General features: G+C 37.1%; 1 protein-coding gene across 3 annotated transcripts in view; it reads right to left on the minus strand.

The window, feature by feature from the left end:
- LOC148946219 (compound eye opsin BCRH2-like) overlaps positions 1-25,017 on the minus strand; it is an 89,386-nt gene that overhangs the window by 17,870 nt on the left and 46,499 nt on the right. For all 3 annotated transcript variants that reach the window (XM_089098310.1, XM_089098309.1, XM_089098308.1), the window contains exon 3: positions 4,824-5,033. In XM_089098310.1, the coding sequence (XP_088954436.1) occupies positions 4,824-5,033 (210 nt within the window). The remainder of the gene's footprint in view (positions 1-4,823; positions 5,034-25,017) is intronic.

Genomic DNA, 25,017 nt, shown 5'->3' on the forward strand with positions numbered 1-25,017 from the left:
ATATCATGATAAGTTTTTACAAAAGATCGAAGTAAAGCCATCTTGATAGTATTAGGACTATAGAATAGCTTTAGAATTTGTATCATAGCTTTGAAATTCACTGTTGTATAGAGAACTAATCGGATTTCCAGAATTCATATCATGTCTCATTTGATCTTCATTTCAAGTAATACTAAAACATATTTCTTACAATTTAAGACTGTATATTACCCAATATTGGTATTATAGCTGGCAAGATCAAAATGATGCTTGATAAATCAATCCAATATTTCTATATACTGTTCAATTACTTCGCGGTTATCTAAAAAATATCTAGTTTTACGCTTATGTTTTTCAGATAATTTTAATTGTATACTGAAATTTACTGATGTCACAACTGGTGTAAGACTATGAAATGCCTTATCGATTCGTTTAGCGTTGTCAGGCTACATACTCCCTTTTGACTCTTAAAATAATGCTGTTTTTTATACTTGACTTTTGTGTTTTCAGTAAAGCGATAGTTTTGTATAATCCTAAAAGCGTAGGGAAACATAATTACTTGGCTTATTTGTACTAATTTTATTGATATATGTTAGATAGGCTGTGAAGTAATAATTTTTTTTTTAAGTTTCAACTTCGCTCTTTACTTCCCATAGAAAAACTTTGTTTTTTAAATTAATCTTTGTTCGTTTTTGATTAAAATTTAATGTAGAAACAACGTTGCCATGATCTTTTCTATTTATACGGAATAATGTATGTTCGTGTTAATTTTTAATGGCACTCCTTAGTTTCAGTTGAAAAACTTATTTTGAACGTAGTTTCTAATTATCACCGATCTAGGGGAGATAAGACACCTATAGAAAATACTGCAAACAACCTTGACAGCTACGAAAAACTTTCAGTCTATAACATGAAGTTCATCATCCATACGTCACAAAACAATTCATGTTTTTCAGGAATATTTGTTTTTTAAGGAGCAAAGAACTGTTATTACTCGGCCGACTTCCCCAGACAAAGCCTTAATGACGATAGGGCTTTATAAATCCCATAATGACTAGCAAAAACCAGAAGACTACTGTAACAAAAGAGAGGTTTTTAAGAGCTTATTTAACAGCTTATATTTATGCCTAATTATTTTTCATAATTTGACTTGATAGCACATTCCCATAAAGTGCACTTTCGGTTTTTTCCCCAATTTTTTTTTTATTAAAAAAGTTTTTTTTTTCAATTAAATTACCAAAAAAAGATATTTTTAAAAACCTAGGCAGGAGCAAAAAACTAAAGGGGCAAGAACGTCCTTTCCCCTCAATTACCGCCTTTAGAACTAGCACACAGGCTTCATACTTCAGAGTGAAGCCTGTGTGCACACAGGCAAAGAGGCTGAAAGTTTAAAGGTTCAATTCAAAATTATTGATCATTCAAGCTTAATTTTTCGTAGATTTTCAGTTGAAAAGTTGTTAGTGTTAGTTAATTTTTTTTTCACAATAATCTTTTACTTTTAAGATGAGTAGGAGATTTATGAAAATTACTAAGAGGGTCTGGAGGGGGAGTATATGTGAAGGATATAATAAACCTCCAGTTAGTGGCTTTGGACCATAATTATTCCAATGGTACCGTTTTATGCTTCCAAAGTTTTCCAATTAAGAAGTTGTAACAAAAGTGCCGTTTTTAGTGCTATGTGGCACTTTTAGATGGTAAAATTGATAAAAAGCACGTAGATATGAGAAATAGGTTTAGAATGAGCCTTCCCGGGATGTGATTTTAAAAATGAGTGCATCATATTTGCAAAAATAGTGGATTATCTGACAAGTAAGAACAAGAAGGTACAAATCATGATTGAAAAAAAAAATCCAAGTTGGAATCAAATACATGATAATCTAATTTGAAGTCCAGCGCTGTACTAACTGAACCACGCCTCTAATAATGTAATTTTATATATCGATGTTTGTAGGACTTTAATTGCGTAGATTATTAAGAGGGTCTGGAGGAGGAATTAGCGGAAGGTGTTCTTGCAAACCTTCAGTTAATGGTTTGGGACAATAATTATTACAATGATACCGTTTTACGTTTCTAAGATTTTCCACTTAAGAAGTGGCACCAAAATTGTTGTTTTCAGTGCTATATCTCACTTACAAATGGTATAATTGATAAAAATCCCGTAGATATGAGAAAAAGTTTTTAAATGAGACATTAAACGTCACTCTAAAAAGTTCTGATAGCCCACTAGCCCCAGCTTTTCCCTCTTGAGACATGGCACCAAAAGTGCTGTTTTTAGTTCCATTTTAAACTTGCAGATGGTGGAATTTATAGGAAGAACGTAAATAAAAGACATATTTTTATATGAGCAATAAAAAATCTACCTTAGACGTTCTGGTAGCCCGCTAACCCCACAGCTCAAGAAACGGCATAAAATGTGTCTTTTTTCGTGCCATACTGCACTTGCACACGGCGAAATCTATATAAACCATACATATGATATATAGCTTTTGAATGAGCTCCTAAGCATCTCTCTATGATGTTCTAGTAATCCGTTACGCCTGGAATAAAGAAGAAAAACGACCATTTTAACATTTTCTAACCTTTTGTTACTATGTGCTGTGGTTCGCTCTTTACTAGGTTGCAGCTAATGCTACAACCATGACAAAGAGTTCACTGCGAATTCTCCTCGGAAATTATTTAACATTAACATCAGTGAAATACGATAGACGGTAGAATTACTAAAAACTAGTAGGTATATGGAAAAGATTTTTATTCAACCATTTAGAATCTCTGTACGATGGTGTGATGGTCTGTAAATGTTTCAGTAGCTGACTGATGAGTAGACGATTTATGATACTTACTAAAGGGGCTGGGAGGGGAGTGTACGGGAGGGGTTCTTGTGAACCTCCAGTTAAGGGTTCTAGAACATAACTATTACCCCAATGATACCTGTTTTGTGACTGTACAGAACTATTATCTACTTAAGAAGTGGCTACGCATAAGATCTATCTGTCTTATCAGTGCTATATCGCACTTACGAATGAAAAATTGATGAAAAAAAGTACGTATATAAGAGCAATAGCTTTCAAGTGAGTCATTAAACATCACTTTTATAAGTTCTGCTAGCCCAATAGCCCTAGATTTTCCACTTGACACAGGACACCAAAAGTGCTGTTTTTAGTGCCATCTGGAACCTGATGATAGTGGAATTTATATGAAAGCCGTAAATATGTGCAATATCTTTTATATGAGCTATAAAAGATCTGTCAACGATGTTCTGGTAGCCTACTAGTCCCACCTCTTGAGAAACAGCACAAAAAGTGCCATTTTAGTGTCATATGGCACTTGCAGATGGCGGAATTTTTAAAAAGCACGTAAATATAAGAAATAGCTTTTGAATGAGCCATTAAGCCTCTCTCTATAATGTTCTGGTAGCCCGCTAGGCCTGTTGAAAAAAAAGAAAGAAAAACAAACAGCAAAAAACGGGAGACACGTCAGTGTCTCCCGTCAGTGTCTCCCTACCGATGCGAAAAAGTGATTTTCCTTGTTTTTCACGGAGGAGGACTGTAACTTCCCTGTACAAGGTTTTTGACCATGTTTCGACTATTGATTTCAATGGTACCCTTTTTATTTTGATCTGACGCCATTCTTGAGGGGTTTGAGGCTTTTTTTGAAATCCCTATAAATTTCCTTTCGCAATTAACTTTTACTTTTAAGACGAACCGAAATAATAGTTAGTTTTCCTGAGTCAGTGTTAGATGAGAATTTTTTTCACCAGGCAGTTATTTTCAAAGTGCGTTTTTTAACTTTTGGTTACTATGGACAGTGGTTCGCTCTTTACTAGGTTGCAGCTACCGCTGCAACCATGATACCTTGCCGGGATATGCTTTAAAAAATGAGCCTAGAAAATCACTGAAAAAAAAACAATGATGGATATCGATACTGATATTCACGATACAATATATACAATACCAATACGCCCGATATCGATACACACGATATCGATACACCTGATACCATATACAGCCCTTCCCCAGGGACTATGGAGGGCTATATCATCATCAAAACCATATATATAGGATCTTTGAACTATGTTAAACAAAATGGCTGTCTCGAAATTTTGATTGGATGACTTTGGGGGGGAGAGACCTGTAGGGAGTAGGGCTAGTTGTCCCCTTCCCCCAATCTTTTTGGTCACTTAAAAAGGGCACTTAATGTCCTTTCAAATGAGCCATTAAATATTTATCTATGCTGTTCTGGTTTCTCACTAGCCCTGGTGGGAAAGAAAAAAGAAAAAAAAAGGGAAACAGACCAGTGCTACCGATGCAAAAAAGCAATTTTCTTTGTTGTTCAAGGAGGGGGAGTGTAATTTCCCTGTCTTGGGTTTTCAACAATGCTGATTCCAATGGCGTAATTTTCATTTCGATCTGACACCATTTTCGAGGGGTTTCAGGCCTTTTTCGAAATCACCATAAATTTCTTTTCACAATAAACTTTTACTTTTAGAACAAACCGAAATAATTTTTATTATTCCTGAGTCAATGTCAAATGTCAATTTTTTTTCACTAGGCAGTTTCTTTTTCAAAAAGTGTTTCTTAACTTTAGGTTACTATGGGCTGCTGCTCGCTCTTTACTAGGCTGCAGCTGCCACTGCAGCCATGATGTCTAATGAATCCAAAGGAGGGACCAGAAACAGCATTTTAGATAATTATTTTTCCTAGAAAATTAGTGTTAGCCTCACATTGTTTATTTTTTAAGAACGAATTTAGAAAAAGGTTTGGTGAATAATAGTCTTTTAAGAAATGATCATAGGAAAATATGGAAGAAATATCTTGACATCCATGATAGAAAACAAGAAAACTAACCTGAAAAACCATGAATTTCACATGCTAGTTTGCCAAAGATCCAAGGTCCACCTAGGAAAAAGTTAATAATGCATTCGGGCATCATAGAGAGCATCAAAGACAGGTCAGCAATAGCAAGGTTCATAATCAAACAATTTGCTGGGGATCGAAGAGATTTGAACTTTGAAAAAATTCGCAGTACTGTTATATTTCCAAAAATGGCAATAATTCCTGAAATAAAACATATGTTAGATTTTCACCATTGGTGAATTAAAAAACTTGGTTAAATAAAAACACTATACACAGAATGGCTCATTTTGTTAAGCCAACAGAATAAGTAAAAGGTAAAGAATACGATATTGGACTTTAAAGCCCCTACCGATGGTGCTGATATCCTTTTGATGGCATTTCAGTTAGGAAATGCAATGGGGGTTGGGGGCCAGCCATCCTGTGCTGTCACACATCCTTCCTGTTTACCTTCCTCAGGTTTCTCAGGTACCCATTTAAAGTTGGGTTGACTCTGGCTGAGCTTACAGAGTCACGCCACGGACCCTCCTTCCAAACCAAATAACCAGTGACACCAGGACTCGAGCCCCAGTCCTCATGGACAAGTCCATGCGTGGATTTCAAGTCCAGCGTGCTAATCAGTCAGCCCCTCAGACAGTTCCCCTTAGAAAAATTTCAAGGAGCAATATTTGATGGTTTTCACATTCAATTTGAGCCTCAAAAGAAGAAACTTGCCGTGTTTTCGAATAAAGCCGAATGTTTCGGTAAAGCCAGCAGAACGATATCCTACCAAATAATCAACCAAACCATACTTGTACTGTTTCATGTGGATTTTTGAAAGATACGAATTTTAAGAATTTTTATACTTTTGAATGAAGTGGAAACAAAAGGAGAAGAACGCAAAAAAATGTCATTTTGAACCAGCAAAATTAACAAAATTGTTTATCTAGAAAATTAATTTTGTTGCTGACGTTTTGACAAATAAAATCTATTTGAAATACATTTTGGAATCAGTAAAGCACATATTGCACTCTCACCCTTAGAGGTCTTACACAAATTGCACTCTCACCTTACGCCACCTTGTCTTCGCTTTAAGATTGACTTGGCGAGGCATACTTTTGCTTCGCTTTAGGTTTCATTTATACATACCTGTTTCTGTTATTTCTAAGCCAGTTTCCGTTATTTCTAAGCTTCACTTGATTATTCACGTATGTGTTTTGATTATACATAAAAAATTAAAACATTGAAAGAATTATGGCAAATTTTTAAGTTTGATTAACTTATTCTTAAGTTTGACAGTTATCATTCGTTTGACTTGGTTATCCATTTTAATTTCTCTTTGCTTTGGTCCGTTTTTCTTCTATTTTGTCTTCATTTTTTTTTAATTAATAGAGTGAAAAAATGTAAAGTACAAAATGTGATAAGAATATAAATGTATTTATGTTTTGAAAGAATAAAAATAGCGGTATATGCCAATGTGACTCCAACCTTCGTTATTACTAAGTCAAGGCTAGATAAAAGGAATAGTGTCAAACCCTGCAATTAAAGATTGAAATAATAAACTGCGCTTTTCTATAACATATATTAAAAAAAATTAAAACAATGAAATAAACTTGGCTCATACTTCCAGTAAAATGGAAATAAAGAACAAAAACGTTTTGAAATCTTTGATTGTATTTTCAATAGCTGTTATTAGCAGTTGCATAATCAAACAGCTAAAAGAACCATGTATCTTATATGTATCTTATAATAAAAATTAATTTTTCAAAAACGAAGTGTTTCTGATGGAAGTAAAGGGCGAAGATGAAACTTAAAACGAACAAAATTATTTTTTTGTAGTTATGAAAAATATATCTGCAATATCAGTTCAAATAAACTAACTCGTAACATTTCTTTTAAATTTGTATAATTTTGAAAAACTAGCCAGAAAATCAATATATTTTCATTCTTTCAAAGAAATTCTACAATTTCAATTCTGTCAAAAACTCGAATAAGACCAGTTTTCAGTAAAGCCCCATTTTTCAAAATTCTACAATTTAAAAAAATATTACGAGTTAGTTTATTTGAACCAATACTGCAAATATGCGTTGTATAAACTACGAAGAAAAAATTCTTCTTCGTCCTAATTTCCATCTTCACTCTTTGCTTCCATCAGAAAAACTTTGTTTTTTTTAAAATAATGTTTTTGGTTCTTTGGTTTTTAAAAATACTCACAAAATACAAAGATTTTTATTTCAAGGCAACGAAGCTAAAGTAGTCCCACGAGTCTCGTCAAAATAGATCATTATACATGTATGGGTTTTTACTTCTTTTCCCTATTATGCCCTCAGAGGCAATGCTTTAGCGTTGCCTGTAGCAAGGAGCCATAAGGCCTCAATGTAATAATATTTTTTTTCCCCAGGGTCACCGTATATGGAAGAGGCGGCTGTATAAACTTATGAGGGGACTTGATTCGGTTGGAAGTTGATAGTTCTAATAGCCTTTTTAAGAGTCAAAAGTGACTCTTAAATATTATGTCGGATATCTTCTAAATATATCCGATCAAAACTTTGAGATAGCCATTTTGTTCAAAATAGCCTAAAGGTCAAATAACTGTGCCTCCGGTGATGATACAACCCCTAACATTCCCTGGGGCATGGGCTATAAGCTATGCCAGTTGCCCATTGTTTATACATAAGGTTTGTTATTGGGAAACAGGGCAAGTTTAATCCTGGGTCTCCAAAAACCCTTAGGGTATTAAAGTGAAACTTTCAGGAAATTTATAGTAGGATATTGAACAATATTAAACCATACAATATTCAGGATGGTTGTCACAAGGGCGTATCAGCAATATCTAAAGGGCGGCTGAGGATATTAAGTTGAAAGTTTTAGGGGATGTTGAGGGGGATATTGAAGAATGATCTTAGGGAAACCCCCCCCCCATCACCCCTCACCATTTTTAGATCCCCCCAAGATCAACACTTATAGAAATCACTAAAGGGACTGAGAGGGGTAGCACAAAAAGTAGGGACCATAAACCTCTGGTTATTAGTATTTAGCATATAGAGTTTTTTGGCACCTTTTCATGCTTCCCAGCATTTTTACTCCAGGAATTGCACAAGTATGTCATTTTTGGTGCCATATGGCGCTTTATGGTGAAGTTATCGGTACGTATTTACAAAGAGCTCATAGATATGATCAACAGCCTTAAAGAAACCATTAAACATTTCCCTACGATGTTGCCTTAGCCTGCTATTTCTTCTAGTCAACCCACGATTTATGAAACTGAGAGAGTATTGTAAAAACCAGGTTTAACTTTTTCGACCACGGAGATTATGACGGTACGCTTTTCTTAATTTCTAGCCTTTCCACTCCAGATATAGTGCCAAAAAGTGCCATTTTTGGAGCCACAGGGCACTTAATGACGGTATTATTAAAATTAATATTAAGCATGTAGATTTAAAAATTAGCTTTGAAATGAGACCTTAAACAACTTCCTATTTTGATGCAGTAGTGTTCCAGTTCCAGTAAGGTGAAGAAAAAAAGCGCAAAAAAAGATGCAACATCAGTGCTACGCATGCGAAAAAGTAATTCTCCTTGTTGTTAAAGGTTGGGGGCTGTAAATATCCTTTACAGAGTTTTCGACAATGGGGATTTTAAAGCTATGCTTCGCATTTTCTTCTGACACCCTTTTCGAGGGGTTTCAGGTGCTATTTCGAAATTTTTGTAAATTTATTTTCGAAATAACATTTTACTATTGAGATTAGTCAAAATAATAGTTATTACTCCTGTATCAGCAGCAAACAGAAATTTTTCCACCACATAGCTTTTTTTAACGCATTTTACACTTTTGGTTACTATGGGCGGGGGTTTGCTCTTGACTAGATTGCAATTATCGCTGCAACCATAATATGAAGTAACAAATATGAAGAAATAGAAGGTATATCTTAAAAATTGAATTTTAAATGATAAATTTCTTTTCACTGGGCAATTTTTTTAACGTATAGTTAGAATTTTGGTTACTATGGACCACGGTTCGCTGTTTACTACGCTGCAAGTATCGCTGCAATCATGACATAAAGTAATAAATTAAAAGCAATGAAAGGTACATAAGAAAAAAAAAGAATACGGCATTTGACTTTACAGTCCCTACCGGCGGTGTTGGTCTCCGTTTCTCGGCCCTTCAGCCAGGAGGTGCAATGGGGGGCTGGGGGCTAACCATCCTGTGCTTTCGCACACCCTTCCTGTTTACCTTCCCCAGATTTCTCCAGGTACCCATTTAGAGCTGGGTCGACTCTGGCTGAGCTTGCAGAGTCACGCCACTGACCCGCAAAACAAATAATTGGATACACTAGTGTGAACTTCATTATAAATGTGGATTTCTTCATTAAGTCAGATATCATGCGGGACACATATTTGTTAAGTTCAAAGGACATAAACCTAGATATTTTTATGACCACCTTTCTCTCATATATCGTAAGAGCAATTGACTCATAGTTTGTAATAAACCAAGAGGTCGATTGCGTATTACTAAACTAGTTTACTTCGTATATATCAAGCTATTTTAGATATTAGAGAGTCTAGTTTCATATCTGTTACAATGAAGATGTTCTGGTTTGTTTGTGACTCAGAGTCACAGCATTATGTGACACTGATACTGGACCTTGTATATTCCTGGATTTGTAAATAAACCATATTTTGTATAACTAATGACTTTGTGTCATTATCAAGCAAATGGTTATATTTTGAGCACCATTAGATGAACTAAGCCCTAACCAAAGCAAGTCTCACAATCTGGTGTTAGAAGTGTCTCAAAAAATTTGTGTAACTTGTCTCACAAACTGGTCTCACATATACTTCAACTTGAATTTGAAACCCAGTTCATCAGACGCAAACAAGTAAAGCGCCATCATAGCCAGAGAAAACATCCTTACAAGACATATAACCAGCAGAGAACGTCACCATCACCAAAATAGCGATTACAAAGAGTCAATTTAGAAAGAATAGTCCAGATCATCACTGCCTCCAGCATTAAGAAGAGAGACTAAGAAATACGTCAAGTGTAAAACCATTCCGGAAAAAAGAAAAATCATTCAAGCCAACGCAAGACTGAAATAGAGGAACCCTCAAAAACTTAAGTGTGAGTCTATCAACCTGTTTTAGTGCGCATAGGAAAATATTTAGAGCGTATTTACCCAATCATACATTTCTTTGATCTTTTTGCACCAAATCGTTAAGCCTTTTATTCAATTTATCTTTCCAAAATAATAAATCATCATGACCATCGTGCCAGAGCTTAATCCCAAATCGCCAAATTTTGATAAAATAAAAGCTAAAGTATTTATCATGCAGCAGCAACAGCGTAATATAGAAATACCAAATAGTTTTGACCCAAAAAATTATGAATATGATTCAGAAAAGGTCGCCGAATTTTTTCAAGAACTAAGCCTTTGGGAGACAGCCGCATTAAATTGCTACTACTGCTACTAAGAACTCACCGCAGCACCAAGCCGCCTGAGGCCAACACAGCTACGCACGCTCCTCCTCCACCCCAATCTTTTCAAAGCCTCCCTTTTTACACCCACCCAGAAAGTTCCCATTTCCTTTAAATCTTTCTTTATGACGTCCTCCCACCCCAGACAGGGACAACCTGCTTTCCGTTTAGCCCTAGATGGTTGGCCGAAAAGAACAATCTTCGGCAATCTGTCATCCTTCATCCGCACAACGTGCCCTAACCACCTCAACCTTTCTTTCATTATAGCCCTAGAGAGCGGTATTGAACCAAATTTTTCGTATAGCCTATTTTTTGAAATATGGTCAGTCAGCCGGGTACCCAGAACAATGGTTAAGCAATTTCTCTGGAAAACATCTAGCAAATAGTCATCCACTTTTCGGAGCGTTCTTGCTTGAGAGCCATATCTGATCACTGTCATCACTGTAGCTTTTAATATTCTTATATTGGTTTGCTGACTTATCTTCCTATCCTTACAAACTTTTTTCAACTGTGAAAAAACACCCTGAGCCTTGGATATTCTATTTTTAACATCTTCACTGATCCCACCATCTTTACTAATAATTATTTGAAAAAACTACGTTTTCTAAAGAGTTAAAGAGGCTGAGTCAAAAGTTCGAACCTTAAAACGTACAGGGATTAGGAGGTACAGTTGGGGGGCTGCCACCCCCCAAACCCCCCGCTTTCGCAGCCTTTAAATAAAAAAAAAAAAAATTTTAACTGAAAGTAAGGAGCGACATTAAATCTTAAAACGAACAGAAATTATTCCGTATATGAAAGAGGCTGTGCCCTCCTCAACGCCTCGCTCTTTACGCTAAAGTTTGACTTTCTCACAACTCTTTTTTTAAACAATAAAAACTTTAGCGTAAAGAGCGAGGCGTTGAGGAGGGCACAGCCTCTTTCATATACGGAATAATTTCTGTTCGTTTTAAGATTTAATGTCGCTCCTTACTTTCAGTTAAAAATTTTTTTATTTATTTAAAGGCTGCGAAAGCGGGGAGTTTGGGGGGCAGCAGCCCCCCAACTGTGCCTCCTAATCCCTGTACGTTTTAAGGTTCGACCTTGTAACTCAGCCTCTTTAACTCTTTAGAAAACGTAGTTTTTTTCAAATAATTTCTGCACGTTTTTGTACAGTTTATTACTTATTATTGCTTGACTAACTGTTAGCTGATCGTGTCAGGAGTTGAAGTTGGGGGGCTGCCGCCCCCAAAACCCCCCCCGCTTGAACATTCTTGTGTTAAGGCTTTTAATTCCTGACTACTCAAATCACGTCGTACAGGGTGCCTCCTAATCCCTGTACGTTTTAAGGTTCGAACTTGTGACTCAGCCTCTTTAACAGCCCCCCCAACTGTGCCTCCTAATCCCTGTACGTTTTAAGGGTTGACCTTGTAACTCAGCCTCTTTAACTCTTTAGAAAACGTAGCTTTTTTCAAATAATACACATAAACAGGTTAGACATGCTTTGTTATGAAAATTGACGCGCAGATATTTTCATAACAAAGCATGTCTAACCTGTTTATGTGTATTATTTGAAAAAAACTAAGGTTTTTCGTAAATGTAAATTGGGGGGATAATTTTTTCGGTCTGAAAATATCAAAAGGCCCTAACAGGTCGATTTCTGCTTCGAATGAGTCCTCATTCAACCGGATCCGTTGCCAACTGTGGCCTGTAGGCGTGGCTAAGAAAAAAAAAGAAATGATGATGATGAATTTTAAGTGGCTATATTTGTTTTTTTGAAAACAGGGAAGGAGTGATCGGATTGAGCTGAAATTTCGAAGATAAGCTCCCGGGCCCTAGGAAAGCTTAACCTCTAAATTTCAGCCCAATCGGACAACGTTAAAGGGGGGCTGTGGTGGGACGGTCCAAACTCCCGGCCCAGTTTACCCCATGAAGATAAAATCGGAGGAGGATGAAATTTTGCACGTTTCTTAGTTTGAGCTCGGGCTACAAAATGCAATTACCGCCGTCTCTCTGCGACCTCTAGGACCTGAAATCGCTTAACATTGTGGTGGGTCGCCTCTTTATAGAGGCACAAGTGTGCCTCCTTGATACTACCAAGGTAAGTGAATCTGTCCACCTGATCAATCTTTTCATCTTTTTGTTACCCAACGTCACCTTTTCATCTTCACTTATTCCTAGCCTTAGTGACTTAGTCTTCCTAACATTAATTTTCAAACCAATTCTAGCACCCTGAACTCGCAAAACCTCTGAAACTTCATTCCTTTTGCTCACACTTTCATATAGGATGCTTAAATCATCAGCATAATCCAAGTCTAGGAAATTTTTTCCTCCCCATTTGATTCCGTGGTCTCCCATTGCCTTTCTTGTGCTCCTTAAAACAAAGTCCATCAAAATAATCCATATAAAGGAGGATAGAACACAACCCTGCTTACCTCCTGATTTAATACAAAACCAGTTGCTAACCTCATTTCCTACCTTAACCGCAGCAGTGTTATTCTCGTACATAGCACTAATCGCTTTAATGTATTTGTCTGGTATACCATACAAGGATACAACTTTTACTAAAGCTTTTCTATCAACAGATTCGAACGCTTGCTCATAATCTATAAAACTGAGGACCAAAGGTGTTTGAAAACTCAGGCACTTCTCAATTATTAGCCTAAGAGTAAAAATTTGGTCGACAAATCCTCTACCTTTTCTAAAACCACACTGCTCTTCTCTTAAAACTTTGTCTACGGCATCTCTCAGTATAAAAAGTATCATATTGCTATGTAATTTGCTACCTACAGAGACCAGACTAATGCCTCGATAATTACCACACTCGCTTTTATCACTTTTCTTATAAAGTGGCTTAATTAAGGTTTTTCTAAAATTGCTAGGTACTTCCCCTTTTTCAAAAATCATATTCATAATCTTCAATAACTTATTTCTAACCTCAGAGCCACCATATTTAAGAAACTCATTTACCACCCTATCAGCACCTGGAGCCTTATTATTATTTAATCCTTTTAGTACTGTTGCTAATTCCTCTTCACAAAACAAATCTTCCTTCACATCCAAGGTATCACAAATTTTTTCTTTTTCCTCTATATTTTTTCCTGCAACACTATCTCGGTTAAGCAAGTTCTTAAAATGTTCGGCCCATCTCACTTTAGTTTTTTCCTTATCGCTAATTGCGACCCCATTCCTATCTTTAACTGGGACAAGTCCGGATTGACTACTCCCTCTCAATTTGTTAACGTGCCAGTACAATATTTAAATATTATACCGTCTAGCTGCATCTTCCAGATCCTCGGCAATATTATCCATGGCCTCCACTTCACACCTCCTTAGTTAATATTTTGATGCTTTCTCCACTTTCTTTACATTTCTTTTGTTTTCATACAATCTATCACTCAGATAATTCTTGTACAAGTTCTTTCTCCTTTCTATTAAACATAAAGCTTTTTCACTAATATTCTTAGCTGCAGTTCTAGCTTTCTTCTCTAATACACCTTCAGCAACTTCACAAATTATTTTTCTAAAATTATTCCAACCATCTTCCAACATTGTCAAATTTTAAACTCTCAAGTTTAGTATTCAACTGTTCTTGAAAAAGTTTCTCTCAAATTCTCATCCTGGGGTCTATCAACATCCTAAATTCTAAGGAAGTAGTTACCCTTTTGGAATTTTAGCTTTAAATTAACACTACACACTACTAGATGGTGATTTTTCCTTTTAACATCAATAACAGCGTCCCTATATACCCTAGTATCTTGTATTGATCCTGCCATTCTTCGGTTTACTATAACATAATCAATAAGGTTTGCTGTCATACCATCACCTGAATACCATGTTAACTTATGAGCCATTTTATGACCAAACACCGTATTGGTTATAACTAGATTTGTATACCTACAAAATTGCAAAAGTCTGAATCCATTACTGTTTTCTTTCCCTACACCAAATTTACCTAGGCTTGGATACTATCTATCCCTATTTCTACCAACCTGGGCGTTAAAATCTCCCAGTAATAACATCATATTTCTACCTGGGACCTTGTCTATTTGCTTCTGTAACTGTAAGTAAAATTCACCTGAGTCACTACTATCTCCGTCAGGCGGTTCTACAGGGGTGTATACTACTATAAGTGATACCCTGAACTTTTTAGTCATAAAATGAGCAATTAGTATTCTATTATTAATACCTTCCCAGCCTATACAAGACTTAGCAGCTTCCTTTTTCATAATGAGCCCTACTCCCTGTCTCTGTGCCCCATCCTTACTGCCTGAGTAAACAAATACTATATCACCTAATTTCATGTTTCCTACCCCTGGGATATGAGTTTCTAAAACTCCTAATAAATCCAGTTCAAATCGTCTGAATTCGTCAGTCAAAATGTCGATACGATAATCATTTCTTAATGTCGTAACATTCCAAGTTCCGATTTTAATGTTCTTTAAATCGTTGAAATTATTTTCAGATCAGGAAAAGCCATGATCCCGGATACCAGTGTAGAACGGGGATCACATATCTTCTCAAGTCTACACCGAAGTGCTTAAGCCGGCTTAGAACCAGACAGCAAGAAGTCTCTGGGACCTCCATGAATGGATGCTTTGTGCAATCCTGGGCCCATCTTGGTCACAACATGGTTTTCAGCACTTGGCGATGCTATTCTATCAACAAGAGTCGAAATCCTGCACAGACAGTCTCAAGCCTGTTACCTCCGACTCATTATAAGTTCATGCCTACAAATATTATGCTACTACGGGGAAGCAACCCATAATAGATAAATTAGCTAGGAAGAGGTTATTCAACCCAAAGACGCCCATAAAAATATACCAAGCCCAGAAGAATTGTCCATTAGTCAGAATCCCGTGCGAATGCTGTGTCGTTTACTAGGCTATAATTTCCTCGAGGGGCGCCACTCCTCAAGCGGGAATAGAGTTGAACGCTAGGTCCCCAGTCTTGCAGGTATTTCGAAAAGGTCGAACCAGCCCTTTGCAGAGGCTGTTGTCCATAGATCTGGATCTTACGCCCTTCCATAGTTGTCCTCCTATAGAGGATCCTCCCGCGATGGTGTTCTGCATCACCATGCAATTTAACCCATTACTGGGAGAAGGTTTGCAACTCATGGGACTTTTTTGCGCCCTTTTGAGTGTACATTTGAGGGGCCTTCTTCCTCCTCCGCCTGTATTTATGACCCCGGGCGAGGGTGCCCAAGATTCTATTATGGACCCCCAGGGACAAGGTCCTTCCTTGGTCCTTGCCTCCTATGGAGGTACCCTACATATCTGTAGAGCGTTCCCCTGTCGCCACCTGGGGACACGCTGAATGGCCTGGGGGAGGCCAGAAGAATACGCCCAACGTATTTAGGTTAGGTTTTCCTAACCTAGGCTAATCCCTTTCCAAGATAGCCAAAAGTAGCTAAAGTAGAATTTTACCTATTTTTTTTCTTTTGTAGATTTGTTTGGTTATCCTTCATCATATCATGATGTGGTATTTGGGGGGGGGGGATGTGTTAATGTTAAGTTTTGTTAATAATTGATATTAAATAATTGGGCTAACTACACAGAATAAAGCCAAGTGAAGCAAAATAAGCTGTTAAATTGCTGTTAAAAAATAAGCTGTTAAAACTGTTTTCTTAGGTGCAACACACCTAAGAAAACAGTATGAATTGGTTTGAAAACGAAAAAACACATTAATTACTTAGCATAATATGCATACTTGTACGCGCTTATATAATTACTACCTACAAATTACATCTACAGACACAAATCAAACAACCCCGTTAACTCAGCAAACAAATTATGATTCGTTTTCAATAAGAGCAACCACCGATTTAGGATCCCTAATTACACCTTTAACAAAACCCTATCAAATAAACGAGTTTATTAGCCAGCTAAGACGCATTAAAAGTACTTTAAATTGGCCAGATAAACAAGCGGCAGCGACAGCGGGAATGCTCATGAAAAACAAATTTTCTAGTTTTTTGACGATTTAGACAAAGAAACTCTAACCTTAGAAACACTAAAGAAAAAACTTCTAGAAGCATTTGCTCCTACAAGAAGCCCTGGTCAAATTTTACAGGATCTAATCGGGTGTAAACAATCCCCTGAGGAAACAGTTTACCAATTTTTCAAGAGGGTAGATATAACAGCAAAAGCATACACAAATTCAATGGGTTATGGCGATGGTTTAAGAAACGCCGCCGTCAAGCCATTAACTTTACGCACATTTAGAGAAGGTTTACGCATAGCGTTCAGAAAAGTCCTAATGGAAAATCATAATAATATAAATGACTTGGAGGACGCATTTAAAATCGCTAGTAAATATTAAAAGATAGAGATAGCAACTAGACCGGTAGACGAATTTCTAACGGCTGCTGTAACAGTTGAAAATAGACCCCACCTACCCCAAGGCAACAACACGGGAAAAGCTAACTGTGAAGAGTCCGGCCATATTAGAATAGATATGTCAAGACCAACAAGAGCTAATTATTCCAGGAATAATTTTAGTGAAAGAAAAAACGCTCGCATAAAATGCTGGACTTGCGGGGGTCCTCACAGACAATCAGAATGTGAAATACCTCCAACGTGTGTCCGCTCTGGTGAAACAGGACACAAAGCAAAATATTGTTCAGCTCCAGCACCTATAAACCAACCCCAAGAAACATTTTAGGGCAAATTTTTCCAAAAGTACTGTGGCCTCTGGGCAATGGTTCGGGAACCACCGGAAGCACAGGCCCAGTTTTCGAAGTTTTGTAGAAATAGGTTAACCATTAGGAGTAGGCGTAGTGTGACTGGGAGTCACGGACATGTCACGACAGGCAGTCGTGTACTTCAGAGGGAAGTTGATGGGGCCCCTCTTAAGGATGCAAAAAAAGATTTGTGTCCACCTCTTAAGGATGCAAAAAAGGGTCGTGTCCACCTCTTAAGGATGCAAAAAGGGTTGTGTTCACCTCATAAGGATGCAAAAAAGGGTTGCGTCCACCTCTCAGGGAAGCATAAAAAAGGTTTGAGTCCATAGGGATGCGAAAAAGGATTGCATTCCGGCACACAAAGGTTACATATACATATGCCAATTCAAACAATTTAAACTGAACTTTCTTGATTATTTGTCAGTCAAAGAAAGAATTTTAAATGATGAATTGTCGTTGCTTTCAGACAAAGTTCAAAGTTTTCAGTATTTATTGACTGCATCAACAACCCTGAAAGAAAAAAAGAGCAATTCTTAATCCAGTAGGATCAATCCTTGGATATATATATATATATTTGGTTTATCAACAGAAAGCGCTACACAGGAAATCAAAACAAATCTTGAAATATTATCGTTGCAAACACGAAAAATTTCACTTTTTGCTTCTGCAGCCACTTCTGTTATAAATGAGTTAGACCAAAGAATCAATAAAATTCAAAACGAAACCCTTAGCGTTGTTGACAAGTCATTAGATACATTCAGAGTAAAACTTATTGAAACTGAAGTTATTCTTTCCTCAACCATGATTTTTCAGTCACTTTCCTTCATAACGCTCTCGACAGAGCCACTTACGAGAAATCGGTACAAATTCGTAAGCTTGCTCAGAAAATTGAAGACTTACTACATTCTATTATATTGTCTCGTTCAAACTCCATTGGAAATGCCAAAAATTAAATTTTTTAACCATAGAAATAGAACTGAATAAAATAGTAAACAATGATAACATTGATGCCGCCACCAAGGTATTTTTTGGTCTAAAAGACAAAATAAATGACCTTAGGGTAAATGATAATACACTTAAAATTGGAAAATGCAATCAATTTTGACGACGGCGAATCAAATTTACCTCCATCCTTTGCTAATATCATAGGTATTTTAAATACCTTTTTTTGGTAGTATTTGAAACAGGTTGCGTATGGATATGCTTTCGCTTAAGAGCACTACACTTCGCTCTCTTTTCATTAAATAGCGAAGATATTAACATGGGAGAAAGAACTGGCACTCAAACAGCTAAAGAAGATCAAATTGATTAAATAACGGAATGAAAAGAAAGAAAAATTCCCTCGTTTTAGTGTTCTAATGTATTTATATGTTTAGGTGTAGGGATTATTGTCGACAATTGCGCACTAATCTATGAAAAAGAAATTTCACACTTGGTGTCAACATGACAATTTTACTATAAAGTGAACTAAAGATTTCACAGTGCCATAACCGAATTTTTCCTTTTGTGAATTATAAAATTTTGTGTATACAATGCATTTTAAATTTGAGTGTATTTTTATTATCAATGCATATTAAGTTGTATTGTCGATAAAAACTAGTGCATCATCAATTACAATATAGCGTACTTTATAATGATATAAATTCCGTTTAATTAGTAAAAAAACTACTTATAAAGAAATAGTTTAGAAAAAATAGTTGTTTTTCCTTTAAGTGGGGGGGGGAGGGTTGTGAACTTCATTATAAATGTGTATTTCTTTATTGGGTCAGATATCATGCGGGACACATATTTGTAAAGTTCAAAAGACATAAACCTAGATATTTTGATTACCATCTCTCTCTAATGTATCGTAAGAGCAATTGGCCCATAGCTTATAATGAACCAAGAGGTCGATTGCATATTACTGTGCAAAACATAATTTGTCGAGTGCAAAACATAATTTGCACTTTACTGAAAAAAATATAAATGTTTTTATTTTTATAACTTTAATAAATCAAATAATATTAAGATTTTGATTACTAAATATCAGTAAATGTATATTAAACTGACAATGCACATTCATTTGTATTTTTTTCAGTAAAGTGCAAGTTATGTTCTGGCCTTGGGAAGGCATAGGGGTTTTGAGCCCAACTTATGTTAATTTCTGTTCGTTTTGAGTTTGATTCGGTTATTTATTTTAATTACTGTTCGTTTTGGGTTTCATTTAATTATCGATGCTGATTTGTGATAGTTTCAAGCTTAGCAGATTATTTGATTTAATTTTTGCTCATTTTTTGTTTAATGGAGTTCTTTACTTTTCTTTGAAAAACTTATTTTGTGGAAAAAGTTTTTTTAATTAATTTCTGTTCTTTTTATATTGACATAGTCTTTTCAGATAAAAAGAAAATAATACTTTAAATATTTTCGTTTTTTTAAGAATTTATAGTTTGGCCTGCTATTTTTTAACAACATACAATTTTATCAGCAATTTTTAACAACATACACCCTTTTAAATATGTGAAGACAAATAGTAGTGCTTAATTTAGCCTCATACCTCCTCTAGCTGCCTTGAAATAGAAAACCTCATACCATTCGCAAAAAAAATCTGTTTACTTTCTTTGTTAGCTTGGATACACCTGCACTATTTTGATTTAGTTAAATTTTAAGAGCAGAAGCAGCCCCAAAAGTTTGACCATAATACCCTCAGTCATTCTTGGGATACTGCTGAGATGCCTTATTGGGAATTAGCATTAAGACAGTGTATTTTAATTTAAACTTATGGCAACATTTAGTTTTTAAACAAAATGTCAAATGGGAGGGTGGGTGTGGGAGGGGGATGAGTCTCCCTCCAATCACTTTCGAATATTAAAAAGGGCATCAGCCCTTTCTATTTTCAATCGAATGAGCCCTTTTCGAAGTTCGTACGACAACTCCTTTGATACAAAGTGCCCTGGTCTAAACAACAACAACAACAAAAAATAATACATTATATCCACATCGATCTTTACTATAAAAATGTCAAGCCTTCCAATTACTTTCGACTAGTAAAAAGGGCACTAGGCCTTTCAAATTCCAATCGAATGAGTGTTTTTTGAGTTTCTACGACAACATTTCCTATAAACACCTTATATGGCCCCAGGCCATAAATTACAACTCTTACCCTAAGGGCTCTGAGGGTGGTTGTCATCCTCTAAGATCTAATTTTCAGAACTTTCAACTACGTTACACAAAATGGCTACCTCAAAATTTTGATTGGATGTGTCTGAGAAAATAATGGGCGTGAAAGGGGCGTTAGTCTTTCTCCAATCACTTTCAACTATTAAGAAAGGCACTGGCCCTTTCAATTTCCAATTAAATGAGCCTTTTTGAAGTTTCTACGACAACGCTTTCAATAAAAACCTTAAATACCCCCAGGGAACAACTTACAACCCTCACCCTGAGGGCTGGGTGGGGTTGTTGTTATCCTCACAGACCTAATTTCCAGAACTTTCCACTACGTTGAACAAAATGGCTATCTGAAAATTTTGATTGGATATGTTTGAGGGAAGGGTGGGCGAGAAAGAGGGGTTAGTTACCGTCCAATCACTTTAACTATTAAAAAGGGCACTATCCCTCTCAATTTCCAATTGAATGAGTCTCTTTTGAAGTTTTTACGACAACTCTATCATTAAAAACCTTATATGCCCCCTGGGCATAACTTACAACCTTTGCGCTGGGGAGTCTCGGGGGTTTGTCATCCTTAAATATATTATTTCCAGAACTTTCAACTACGTTGAACAAAATGGCTATCTCTAAGCTTTGATTGAATGCGTTTGGGGAAATGGAGGGCGTGACAGGGGGGTTAATCAGTCTCCCCTCACTTTCAACTATTAAAAAGGGCAATTTCAATTTCCAGTCAAATGAGCCCCTTTTGAAATTTCTACAACAACTTTCTATATAAACCTTATATGCCCCCAGGGCACAAATTACAACCCCTGCACTGAAAGCTCTGATGGGGTTTTTATCCTAAAAGGCCTAATTACTTTCGACTACGTTGAACAAAATGGATATCTCAAAATTTTGATTTGATGTGTTTGGGGAAATGGTGGGCGTGAGAAGGGGATTAGTTACCCATTTCAATAAAAAACTTATATGCCCCCAGGGCATAACTTATAACCCTTGCCCTGAAGACTATGGAGAGAGTGTCCTGCTCAAAGGTATAATTTCCTGAACTTTAAACTTCGTGAAACAAAATGGCTATCAAGAAATTTTGATCGGATATGTTTGGGGAAATAGTGGGCGTGGAAGGGGTGTTTGTTGCCTTCCAATCACTTTTGACTATTAAAAAGGGCAATAGCAATTTCAATTTCCAATCGAATGAGTCATTTTTGAAGTTTCTACGACGATGCGTTCAGTAAAAGCCTTATATGCTCGCAGGCATAACTTACAACCTTTACCCTGAGGGCTGTGGGGGAGTTTCCTCCTCAAAAACATAATTTCTATCTGGAAATACAAAACACTGTATAAAATGACTATCAGAAAATTTTGATTGGATGTGTTTGGGGAAAAGGTGGGTGAGAGAGGGGGGCTAGTTGCCCTCAAATCACTTTCGACTATTAAAAAGGGCACTAGACCTTTCAATTTACAATCGAATGAGCCCTTTTTCAAGTTTCTACGACAAAGATTTCAATAAAAACTAATATGCCCCCAGGGCATAACTTATAACCCTTGCTCTGAAGACTGTGGGCGAAGTATCCTGCTCAAAGGTATAATTTCCTGAACTTTAGCTGCGTGGAACAAAATGGCTATCTCAAAGTTTTGATTGGATGTGTTTGGGGAAATTCTGGGCGTGGAAGGGATGTTAGTTGCCTTCCAATTCCTTTCGACTATTAAAAAGGGCACAAGCCATTTCAATTTCTAATCAAATGAGCCCTTTTTGAAGTTTCGACGACAACGCATTCTATAAAAACTTTAGATGCCCCCAGTGCATAATTTACAACCCTTGTCTTGAGGGCTGTGAGGAGGTTGTAGTCCTCAAAGACCTAATATCCAGAACTTAAAACTACGTTGAACAAAATGGCTATCTCAAAATTTTGATTGGATGTGTTCGGGGGAATGATGGGCATGGGGGGGGGGGGCTAGTGGCCCTCAAATCATTTTTGACTATTAAAACCGGTACAATCCCTCTTAATTTCCTAGCGAATGAACCTGTTTTGAAATTTCTACGACAACGCTTTCTATAAAAACCTTATATGCCTCCATGCGCTAACTTAAACCCTAGTACCAAGGACTGTGAGGGAATGTCTACCTCAAGAATATATTTTCTATGTAGAAATCAACTACGCTGAGCAAACTGACTATCTCAAAATTTTGATTGGATGTATTTGGGGGAATGATGGGCGTGTGGGGGGGGGGGCTAGTTGCCCTCCAATCACTTCCGACTATTAAAAAGGGCATTAGTCCTTTGAATTTCTAACTGAATGAGCCTTTTTTGAAGTTTCTACGACAAGGCCTTCTATAAAAACCTTATATGCCCCAAGGCTTAACTTAAAACCCTTGCCCTGAGGGTTATGGGGGATTGTCCTCCTCAAAAATATATTTTCTATCTGTAAAACAACTACGCTGAAAAAAATGGCTATCTCAACATTTTGTTGGGTTGTGTTGGGGGGACTGATGGGCGTGGGGGGGGGGCTAGTTGTCCTTCAGTCACTTTCGACTCTTAAAAAGGGCACTAACCCTTTGAATTTCCAACCAAATGAGCCTGTTTTGAAGTTTCTACGACAACGCCTTCTTTAAAAACCTTATATGCCCCCAGGGCATAACTTAAAACCCTTGCCATGAGGGCTGTGGGGGAGTGTCCTCCTTTAAAACATATTTTCTATTTGGATAACTACACTGAACAAAATGGCTATCTCAAAATTTTGATTGGATGTGTTTGGGGAAATGATGGGCATGGGGGGGACTAGTTGCCCTCCAATCACTTTCGACTATTAAAAAGGGCACTAGCCCTGTGAATTTCCAATCGAATGAGCCTGTTTTGAAGTTTCTACGACAACGCCTTCTATAAAAACCTTATATGCCCCCAGGCCATAACTTAAAACCTCTTGCCCTGAGGGCTGTGGGGGAGTGTCCTCCTCAAAAAAATATTTTCTATCTGGAAATCAACTACCCTGAACAAAATGGCTATCTCAAAATTTTGATTGGATGTATTTTGGGGAATGCTGGGCGGGGGGGGGGGGATGGCCTCCAATCACTTTCGACTATTAAAAAGGACACTAGCCACTCCAATTTCCAATCGAATGAGCCCATTTTGAAGTTTCTACGACAACTCCTTCGATACGAAGTGCCCGGGTATGGAGAAACCAAAAACACATTGTGCCCACATCGTTCTTTACTTAGGCAGCGCTAGCGCGCTGCCTATGATAGGGATGATGACACTCATCATAGGTTAGGGTAGGAATAATGAAAGATAAGTTTGATTCCCTAGCAGTGGAAGTCAGTGAACTGGAAAGCATTGAAAGGAGATGGGACATCGTGAAAAGTCTATAGACTAGGGTTGCTGAAGAAAAGCTGGATTTTAGGAAGAAACCAAAGGAAAGGTGGATCTCAGACACCACATGGATGTTAATTAACGAGTTCAAGGTAATTAAGCAGACCTTACTCTCTGCTGCCACACGGAGTCCATAGTCAGCTTCACAGATACTTTACAGGGAAAGGACAAAGTAATTAAAAAGAGGGCTAAGACAGATAAAAGACTTTCCTTGAAAATAAAGCTACTAAAGCAGAGGAAGTTACTAGAAAGGGGGATTACATGACTGTTTACTGGCTAACTAATAAGATGGTTGGGAAACAGAGCAGCAGAATCACCCTGGTCAACAACGAGAATGGAGTAAGTTTATCAAATCCAGATAAAATTGACGAAAGCTGGGCTGCCCACTTTGAGAAATTATTTAAGAGACCGAGACCCAGTGACCGACAAAATGAAACTGATACCCCATTTTTACAGCTCGACATCAATACAGACCGGCCAAGCTCTGCCAAGGTCATTTATGTAGAAAAAAAACAAACTAAGAAAATGGACGAGCTCCTGGCATAGATGGAATCTCAGCAGAAATGCTAAAGTATTCACAAAGAACAAGTCTATCAGTGTGGCTTGCCTTTTCACCAATATATGGAATATAGGGAAGGTTTCCCGTGAATGAACCAAGGAGATATTGGTGAAAATCTTCAAAAAGGGAGACAAAATTTTGTGTGATAATTGGAGAGGTATTAACCATCTGCCAGCACCATGCAAACTATTGGCTTCTATTATATTGTGCCGGATTCAAGATGCACTACATACACATATGTGAGAGGAGCAGCATAGTTTTGGAAGCGGCAAATCGTGCTCTGACTTGATTTTTGCACTGAGAACACTTTTCGAGGAATCAAAAGAATGGAACAGCAAGCTATGCCTACTATTTATTGACTTCGAAGCGGCATTTGACTCAGTTGACCGAGAATGTTTGTGGAGAGTCCTCAAGCACTCTTGGGTGCCAGAAAAACTAGTGAGCATGATAATCTTCCTATACGAAGAGACTGAGTGCTGCGTCAAGATCTAGAATGGCACAACCAGATTTTTCAAGATCATGTCTTGTGTCAATCAGGGATGTGTACTTTCCCCATTTTTTTGTGATTATAATGGACTGCATATTAAGACGAAACTCTGTATGTGGCGTAAAAGAAAGCAGTAAGCAACTATGCGATTTGGATTTCCCGGATGATGTGGTCTTGCTAGAATATTCTAAACAGAGGTTACAGCAGCTTTTTGACGCAATTATTTAAAATTCATAAAAAGTTGGACTAACAGTTAACGTTGACAAATCAAAGAGCATGTCCATCACAAACTCACCGTTTATTCTGCATCACAAGTGCACAAATATAGAACTGGTGAAAGATTTCAAATACCACCTGGGTAGCTGGATCAATTGTGATGGTGAAATAATGTCCAAGATTAAACGCAGAATTGGTCAGTCAACCCGAGCTTTTAGTAGACTAAAGTCCATTTTGAGGAGTAACAAATATTCTTTACGACTGAAGTTACGGCTCATCAATAGCAATGTGCTCTCTCCATACTCCTC

Source organism: Artemia sp. Qi Xiang Cuo, chromosome 12, assembly GCF_049724085.1.
Source record: "Artemia sp. Qi Xiang Cuo chromosome 12, ASM4972408v1, whole genome shotgun sequence".
NCBI classification, from domain to species: domain Eukaryota; kingdom Metazoa; phylum Arthropoda; class Branchiopoda; order Anostraca; family Artemiidae; genus Artemia; species Artemia sp. Qi Xiang Cuo.